This window comes from Musa acuminata, chromosome BXJ2-6 (assembly GCF_036884655.1).
Source record: "Musa acuminata AAA Group cultivar baxijiao chromosome BXJ2-6, Cavendish_Baxijiao_AAA, whole genome shotgun sequence".
NCBI classification, from domain to species: domain Eukaryota; kingdom Viridiplantae; phylum Streptophyta; class Magnoliopsida; order Zingiberales; family Musaceae; genus Musa; species Musa acuminata.
The window spans coordinates 18,929,610-18,939,430 of NC_088343.1; the positions used below are offsets into that span (position 1 = coordinate 18,929,610).

Consider the following 9,821-nt stretch of genomic DNA (forward strand, 5'->3'; position numbering starts at 1 on the left):
GAGTGGGCGGCCAAGTCTCTCGTCTGGGTAAGTGATGGCCTCTCCTTCTTGTCGATTCTTTCGCTTGTGGATGCTAACAATGATTCTCATGCAGAGCCTACACTATGGAATGGCATTGATCGATCGGGTCCTTAACGCTGGGCGGGCGATTGGGCGTCAAATGGAGCTCGACGACGCCCTCCGGAAGGTGAACTTGGAGCTGCGAGCCAAGGGGGGTCAGGAGGCAGTTGCCGCGGCTGAAGAGCGCTCCACGACATTGGAGGAGGAGGTGGTTCATTTGAAGACCGAGCTAGAAGAAAGCCGATCACACATCTGTTCGTTGGATGACGAGCTACTGACCCTCTCCCAGGACGTTGTGGTCGCTAAGGTGACGACCCAGGCTGCCGAGAAGGCACTCGAGGAGGAGCGGCTGGGATTGCCTAGAAGGGTCGAGGAGGCGGTCGCCAGGTACAAAGCGTCCGTCAGGTTCGAGCGTGGCCTGGTGAGGTCGGGCCGGGTCACGTACGAGTACGGGTATCGGGTGGCCTGTGCTCGTTTCCGGGCGAAGTACGCAGACCTGGACCTAGAGTCAGACCCGTTTGTTGACAACCCGGCGGACCAGGACGTCGACATGCTAGCGAGCATTCCCTTCGATGATGGGCTGACGACTCCTCCCTCGAGCTAGGGGGTGCACCCCCTTACCTTTTGAATTTTGTTTTCCTTCCTTTTCTTTGTTTGGTCGGGCTTGGGGCCATGTTGCCCGACCGCTATATGTACCTCCTTTATAATCGAGAAGCACTTTCATTTTAGAATTCTGGCTTGCTCTTCTCCCTGACCGTGGATGTGCGGGCTCCCACATCTTTCCTGCGCCCCGACCAGCCCCCCCTTAAGGGTAGAATTTCTTCAGGTTCGTGGCATTCCATGTTCTCGGCAGGGGATTTCCCTCCATAGTTTCGAGTCGGTAGGTTCCTTCTCATACCATGTCGTAGACTCGATAGGGGCCTTCCCAGTTGGGTGCAAGTTTACCCCTTGCTCGGGTCGGGTTGCTTACTTCTGCTCTTCGGAGGACGAGGTCTATGACTTGGATCGATCGCAGACGGACCCTTCGGTTGTATATCCGAGCGGTCGCCTTCTTGTATGCTAGGGCGCGCAGGTGTGCCCTGGCTCTTCTCTCCTCAAGGAGATCCAGGTTAGCATGCAGTCCCTCCTCAGAGTGCCCTCGCTCATAGTTGAAGGTGCGTAAGATAGGGAATACCATCTCGGGCGGAAGGACCGCCTTGGTCCCAAACGCCAAGCTGAACGGAGACTCCCTCGAAGCGGTTTTGGGAGTTGTTCGCATTGCCCATAGGACGCTGGGGAGCTCGTCCACCCAGGCCCCATGCATGCCCAAGATTCTCCTCTTGAGGCCTTCAAGAATTGCTTGATTCATCACTTCGGTCTAGCCATTGGTTTGGGGGTGTGCGACCAAGCTGAACTTCAATTGGATACCGTACGACTGGCAATAAGCATCGAAAAGCATTATGGTTAAGGGAGTATCTAATAAAAACGTAAGGTTTAGATTTTGATGTTAGCTTATGTGAGGCATAGGGACAGAGCCATGGATAACATAAACATCCAAACACTTTGAGTTTTTGAAGGTTTGGAGATTTGTGAAATAATTTTTTAAATGGTGACTCGTACTCAAGGACAGGAGTGAGAATACGATTAATGAGGTAGACGACAGCTTGAAATGATGCAGTCCAAAAAGTTGGTGGCATAGAGACTTGGTGTAGGAGTGTGAGACTAGTTTTAACTATATGTCAATGTTTGCGTTCAGCAGAGCTGACGAGTTGAGGAGTGTGTGGAGGTGACTTGAGATGTTGTATACCACAAGCAGATAGGCAGGATGTGAGGGCTTGATATTCATCGCCACCATCGGAGTAAACAGTTTTAATTTTAGACTGAAAAAAATTCTCGACCAATCTTTGAAAGTTGGTAAAGACTGTTGAAACTTCATATTTATGGTGAAGATGGTATAACTATGTGTATTTGGTGAAATAGTCTACAAAAATAATATAAAATCTGAATTTGTCAAAGGAAGTGATTGGAGTGGGGCCCCAAACATCAGTGTAAATAACCTTAAGAGGTTTAGAGCAAGATATGGAGGATTTTCTAAAGGGAAGTCTATGATTTTTATTACTTAAACAAGCATCACAATGAGTTATGATGTTATTGATTGTAAGCATAGAAAGAGAATAATGGGAAAGTAATTTTTTCTGAATAAAAGTTAAGGGATGACCAATACGACGATGCCACACATTAGTTGGAGCTACGACCGAAGAGTAGGCATGGGCGATTTGTGGAATGGACGACCACTCGTAAATGTTATCTTTACTCTCGCCTTGGACCAAGGGTGCCCCCGTGCTCAAATCCTTAACAAGAAAGGAGTTAGAAAAGAATTCAATTGAGGTATGATTTTGTTTGTAGAATTGAGAAATAGAAATGAGGTTTCGTTTGATGTGGGATGCACACACAATATCATCTAGCGTAAACAAAGTGCTATGTGAATTAAGAATTGTGGAACCAGTATGAGTAATGGGGAGTCTGTTACCGTCACCAATGATGATGTCTTCGTTTCTGCTATAGTTGTTGTGGATGGGCAAGTTTTGTAAATTAGAGGTGATGTGATGAGATGCGCCAGAGTCCACAATCCAATTTTGATGACCAGTAGTCGGAGCAGTTGTAAGATTTACGCGAGGCCAATGCGACGGAGGAGGAAGTCTGGGTCGAGTTCTACAGACTTTTGCAGAGTGGCCAACTTTATCACATAGTTGGCAAACAACTCTTTGTTTGTGTGATCAGGACGCCAGGGTTGAGGATAATTGAAGTAGCTGCCTTGATGGTTGTAATTGAAATATGTTGAGGAGGGGAGGTTTGTTTGGAGCCCACAAGTGCAGGTATGCTGGCCAAACCTTTGTTGATAGATTTGTTATACCGGTTGCTCTTCTTCTTATATTTTTGACTAACTTGAGTTGTGATGGATAGTCCTGGCAACTTGTCCTCACGCTTGAGATATATTTCATAGTCAATCAACTTGTCATAGAGTTCTTCAAATGACATTAGTGAATCACGTGTGCGTATTGCTGCTGCCAATTCCTTGTACTCGTCTCTTAGGCCGTTGAGGATATGAACAGTAACTTCTTCATCACTGAGGGAATGACCTATCAAGGCCAAGTTATCGATGATAATCCTTATGTTATGTAGATAATCAGTAATAGTACTTCCCTCTTGTTTTATCGTCATGAGACTAGACATGAGACTAAGCATGCGAGTGCGGGAACAATTGGCTAGGGTGGTTTGCAACTTGCACCAAGCTTCGGTAGTAGTGTCACGTAAAGAAATGAGTGGGGCGAGAGATCCAGCGATCGAGGCTTGAATAACTTGAAGGATGAGACGATTCTAGCGTAATCATAATTTATGGTCTGGATTTGGTACTGGACTGGGTGCACCTGGGATGTTGAGCATCGCCGGTGGACAACGAAGAGAGCCATCGACATAGCCTAGAAGATCATAGCCAAATAGTAGATTAGAGAATTGAGCACGCCAGGATGCATAGTTGCCACCTTTAGATAATTTGAAGGGGATAAGGATTGTTGTATTTATGGAGATAAGGCTTGTATGTGGGAAAGTACTATGGTTCCCTACAGGAACAATAATAGGAGCATCAGAGATAGATGATGAGGACATATGGAGGACATGTACCAATATGTGGGAGCAACTAGAAGTCTGCAGCGAGACAATGATCCGGGAGGAAGAGGTGTTGGTGGCAAATGGGTTGTGGTGGCAAATGGTGGTAAATGGGTTGTGGGTTGTTGATTAATATTGACAATGATCAATATTGTGTAAAGCTGCAGATCTCTGTGCAGTAGTGCTGCAATCTTTGTGCAGCAGTTCTATAGTTGGGAACTTGGAAATGGTTTCGGATGCTGCTTGTCGAGGCGAAGAAGTAGAGGACAGTAGCTTGGGAGAAGAGCAGATCACTGCTGTTGTAGTTGTTGTGGCAGAGAAGGCTGCTGCAGTTGCAAGGGCTGTTGTGGCAAGGACGGCGGCAGCGGCACTTCTCGCTCGAGCGAGATACGGGAACGAGGAGGAGAGGTTGCTGGCCAGGGAGCAGTTGCGAGGCTGCGTCGGCTCTGCTTCTGCAGGAAGAGGCAGAGGAAGGGCTGCGTGGTGGCCCTTGTTCAGCTTTGAAGGAGGTCGACGCAACAGTCCTGGAGGACGTTCGTGGAAAACGCTGCACTACTTTGAGATGGAGTCGCGGTCCACGAGGTAGTAGGAGAAGGAGCTGAGATTCGATGGAGTCCGGCGGGTAGACGGGTCTACTTCGAGATGTTTAGAAGTGGCCTTCATGGCGAGAGCTCTGATACCATGATAGAAATGAAATAGAAAGAAGAAGATTGAATTGATTGAAACAATACACAATACTCTATATTTATACATATTGGAGAATTTTCTTCAACAGAGGAGGATTTTCCTTAACAGATTTATGATATCTCATCATGTAGTTGGGGAGATCTTGGCTGTTGTTGAGGTTGTTATCACGGGAGATCTTGACTATTATCAGTTTCAATCAATATAATCTTCTTCTTTCTATTTCATTTCTATCATGGTATCAGAGCTCTCGCCGTGAAGGCCACTTCTAAACATCTCGAAATAGACCCGTCTCCCTGTCGGACTCCACCGAATCTCGGCTCCTCCTACTTCTGCCGTCCTTGCTGCAGCAGCCCTTGCAACCGCAACAGCCCTCTCTACCGCAGCAATTGCAGTAGCAGTGATCTGCTCTTCTCCCAAGCTACTGTCCTCTACTTCTTCACCTCGACAAGCAGCATCCGAAACCATTTCCAAGTTCCCAACTATAGAACTGCTGCACAAAGATTGCAACACTACTGCACAAAGATATGTAGCTTTACATAATATTGATCATTGTCAATATTGATCAACAACCCACAACCCATTTGCCACCATTTTCCACCACAACCCATTTACCACCAACACCTCTTCCTCCCGGATCATTGTCTCGCTGCAGACTTCTAGTTGCTCCCACATATTGGTACATATCCTCCATATGTTCTCATCATCTATCTCCGATGCTCCCATTACTGTTCCTACAGGGAACCATAGTACTTTCCCACATACAGGCCTTATCTCCATAAATACAACAATCCTCATCCCCTTCAAATTATCTAATGGTGGCAACTACACATCCTGGCGTGCTCAATTCTCTAATATACTATTTGGCTATGATCTTCTAGGCTATGTCGATGGCTCTCTTCGTTGTCCACCAGCGATGCTCAACATCCCAGGCGCACCCAGTCTAGTACCAAATCCAGACCACAAATTATGGTTACGCTAGGATCGTCTCATCCTTCAAGCTATTCAAGCCTCGGTAGCTGGATCTCTCGCCCCACTCATTTCTTTACGTGACACTACTGCCGAAGCTTGGTGCAAGTTGCAAACCACCTTAGCCAATCGTTCCCGCACTCGCATGCTTAGTCTCCTGTCCAGTCTCATGATGATAAAACAAGAGGAAAGTACTGTTACTGATTATCTACATAACATAAGGATTATCATTGATAACTTGGCCTTGATAGGTCATTCCCTCAGTGATGAAAAAGTTACTATCCATATCCTCAATTGCCTAGGAGACGAGTACAAGGAATTGGTAGCAGCAATACGCGCACGTGATTCACCAATGTCATTTGAAGAACTCTATGACAAGTTGACTGACTATGAGATATATCTCAAGCGTGAGGACAAGTTGTCAGGACCATCCATCACAGCTCAAGTCAGTCAATAATTTAAGAAGAAGAGTAACCGGTATAACAAATCTATCAACAAAGGTTTAGCCAGCATGCCTGCACTTGTGGGCTCCAAACAAACCTCCCCTCAACATTTCAATTACAACCATCAAGGCGGCTACTTCAATTATCCTCAACCCTGGCGTCCTGAACACACAAATTAACAAAGAGTTGTCTGTCAACTATGTGACAAAGTTGGCCACTCTACAAAAGTTTGTAGAACTCGACCCATACTTCCTCCTCTGTCGTATTGGCCTCGCGCAAATCTTACAACTACTCCGACTACTGGTCATCAAAATTGGATTGTGGACTCTGGCGCATCTCATCACATCACCTCTGATTTACAAAACTTGTCCATCCACAATGATTATGGTGGAAACGAAGACATCATCATCAGTGACGGTAACGGACTCCCCATTACTTGTACTGGTTCCACAATGCTTAATTCATATAGCACTTCGTTTACGCTAGATGATGTTTTGTGTGCTCCCCACATCAAACAAAACCTCATTTCTATTTCTCAATTCTGCAAACAGAATCATACCTCAATTGAATTCTTTCCTAACTCCTTTCTTGTTAAGGATTTGAGCACGAGGGCACCCTTGGTCCGAGGATAGAGTAAAAACAACATTTACGAGTGGTCTTCCGTTCCACAAATCACCCAACCCACTGCCTACTCTTTGGTCGCAGCTCCAACTGATGTGTGGCATCGTCGTATTGGTCATCCCTCGACTTTTATTCAGCAAAAATTGCTTTCCCGTTATTCTCTTCCTACGCTTACAACCAATAACATCATAACTCATTGTGATGCTTGTTTAAGTAATAAAAGTCATAGACTTCCCTTTGGAAAATCCTTCATATCTTGCTCTAAACCCCTTGAGGTTATTTACACTGATGTTTGGGGCCCCGCTCCAATCACTTCCTTTGACACATTAAGATTTTATGTTATTTTAGTAGACTATTTCACCAAATACACATGGTTATACCATCTTCACCATAAATCTGAAGTTTCAACAGTCTTTACCAACTTTCGAAGATTGGTCGAGAACTTATTTCGGTCTAAAATTAAAACTGTTTACTCTGATGGTGGCGGTGAATATCAAGCCTTCACATCCTACCTATATGCTTGTGGTATACAACACCTCAAGTCACCTCCACACACTTCTTAACTCGTTGGCTCTACTGAACGCAAACATCGACATATAGTTGAAACTGGTCTCACACTCCTACACCAAGCCTCTATGCCACCAACTTTTTGGACTGCAGCATTTGAAGCTGTCGTCTACCTCATTAATCGTATGCTCACTCTTGTCCTTGAGTACGAGTCACCATTTGAAAATTATATCACAAATCCCTAAACCTTCAAAAACTCAAAGTGTTTGGAAGTTTATATTATCCATGGCTCCGTCCCTATGCCTCACATAAGTTAATATCAAAATCTAAACCTTGCGTTTTCATTGGATACTCCCTTGACCATAATGCTTTTCTGTGAAGCCTAATCTCGAAAAGTCTTTAAGTCCCGTCATGTTATTTTTATAGAGACCACCTTTCCGTTTCACAACTCTGAGTCTCCTGCTATGCGACTTACTCCATCACATATACATCACTGGAGTACGCCATCAATCCTGTCAACCAAGTCTCCCATAATATCATCCAGTCCTTCTCCTCAGGATCCACACTCTCTCGTTCTCCTAGTGCAACAGCTACTCACCCCCTCCATTGTGCCTCTTCCTTCTTCACAAGGTTCCCCTATGACTGAAGGTATTCCCTGGAATCACATTCACTACCTTTATCCTCTTTTGGGACCAATGACACTGAAGTCTCTCAGCTTATCCTAATCTGTGCCCCTCGCCCATACCTACAACACCCTTTATAGCCCCTGGTCGTCCAATGACAACACGCTCCAAAAGTGGTGTCTTTAAACCACGACAAATCCTTGACCTACATACCATCACAACATCATCGTCAGAGACCATTGAACTTACCACAATTACTCAAGCCCAAAAATCTCTATACTGGTATAAAGCCATGTGTGAAGAATACGATGCACTCCTCCATAATTCTATATGGACCCTTGTACCCTCTCATCCCACACAAAACATCATCGGGTGTAAGTGGGTCTTTTGAATTAAGCGGAACCCAGATGGGTCCGTAGCTAGATATAAAGCACATCAAGTGGCCAAAGGATTTCATCAACGACCTGGTGTTGACTTTACAGAGACATTCAACCCTATTGTTAAACCCACGACAATCCGATTTATTCTGAGTTTGGCCATCTCAAAAGGTTGGCATTTACGTCAACTCGATGTTAGTAATGCTTTTCTACATGGGACCTTAATTGACGATGTCTATTTATAAATCTATTTATAAAAAGATAATTTAGAAATATTCAAAGTTAGATTGTAAATAACAATAATGGATTGTAAATTGTAATCTATGATGCAAAAGCTAATAGGGCAATTTATCAAATAGCACCATGCGCTCACTATTTTTTATCAAATGACACCTTTTGTTTTTTTCATAAATACTAATTTTACCCTTATTTTAAAATCGATTTAGGACAATAAACTAGTTTAAACTAATAAATTAATTCCGATCAACCCTCCTCCCTAACCTTCTCTTCCCACTGTCCCTTGGTCACCGCCTCCTCGTCCCATTTCACCTCCACCGCCTCCTTCATCTCTTCTTTAGATTCCTTCCCCTCCCACTCTGTCTCTCATTCTACCTCCTCCTCCCACTTCACAACTACCTCCACTGCATCCTCTTCTCCCACTCCGTAGCCTCCTTTCTCCCGTCATTAGTTATTTTTTTCTCCCTCTCCCCCTTAGCTTTCTCCTCGCACTCTGTTTGTCACTTTTATCTTCGTCTCTCGATCTACCTTTGCCTCCTCATCCTCCTCTCACTTTACTGCCTCCTTCCTCTCATCCTTGGTTTCCTTTTCCCATTCTATCTCTTACTCTCCCACTATGGGGACTCTACCTCTCCTTTGACTTTCTCATCCTCCACCACCTCCTTCATCGCCTCTTACCCTTCTTCCTCCTCCTCCTCCCTCTCTTTTCTCCTCCGTTACTATTTCCCTCCTGTCCTCTTCTTTTATCTCCTCATCATAATTTACCTAGTAAATTTCTATTATACTTAGGTTACACTCAAATTATAATTGAGTAACACTCGAGTTATACTTATTTATAGAATATATAAATTTTTATTTAAATTTATTATAAAAATAAAAATAGTATAATTTTATTAGAATTATCAAAGTTTTGATAATATCCTCAAATCATCTAGAAATAAAAAAATATTAATTTTAAAATAGGTTAGATGATTGAGTATAACTTAATTCAATTTCGAGTATAACTAGATTGTAAGAAAATAAAAAACATTCAGTTTGTGAATGAATGTAACTCGAGTGTAATAACTTTTCTAAGTAACTTAGGATACTTTTATATAGAATTTAATATATTTTAAAGGATCACTTGTGTTTTTAAAATTATATGTTGAATTTAAGATAATTTTTATATAAAAATTAATATATTTTTTAAGATTACTCAAGTTTTCTAGTTTTATGATAAATCTAGGATATTTTTTATAAAAATTAATATATTTTTGAGAATATTTTGTGAATGAGTATAAATCAAGTGTAATGAAATTTCTAGGTAAACTATGAGATAGAGGAGAAGAGAAAAAGTGGAAAGAGATGAGACAGAGAGAGTGAGAGACCGAGGTAGACGAGGAGGAGATCAAAGGAAAAAAGAAAGACGACAATGAAGGAGAAGCATGAGAAGATTGTAGAGGTGGATTGAGGAGAGGAGACAGAGGGAAAGAGGTGGAGGAATAAAAGGTAAAGTGGGTGGAGTGAAGGTGGAGGGTGATTTGGAAAGGTTAATTTTGGGCTCAATTGAGCCGAATTTGAGAGCCAGAGTTTAATTGAATTTTAATTGAATCACTTAAATAAGATTCATCTTGAAAAAATCAATTAAACTATAAAAAACCTAAATCAAGTTTAAT

General features: G+C 43.2%; 1 protein-coding gene across 1 annotated transcript; it reads right to left on the reverse strand.

Annotated features, from left to right (window-relative positions):
- Positions 1–952: 952 nt before the first annotated feature.
- Positions 953–1,408, reverse strand: LOC103988640 (uncharacterized). The gene has a single exon (XM_009407233.2). It carries the CDS (start codon positions 1,406–1,408, stop codon positions 953–955), a length of 456 nt encoding a protein of 151 aa, XP_009405508.2.
- Positions 1,409–9,821: the final 8,413 nt, after the last annotated feature.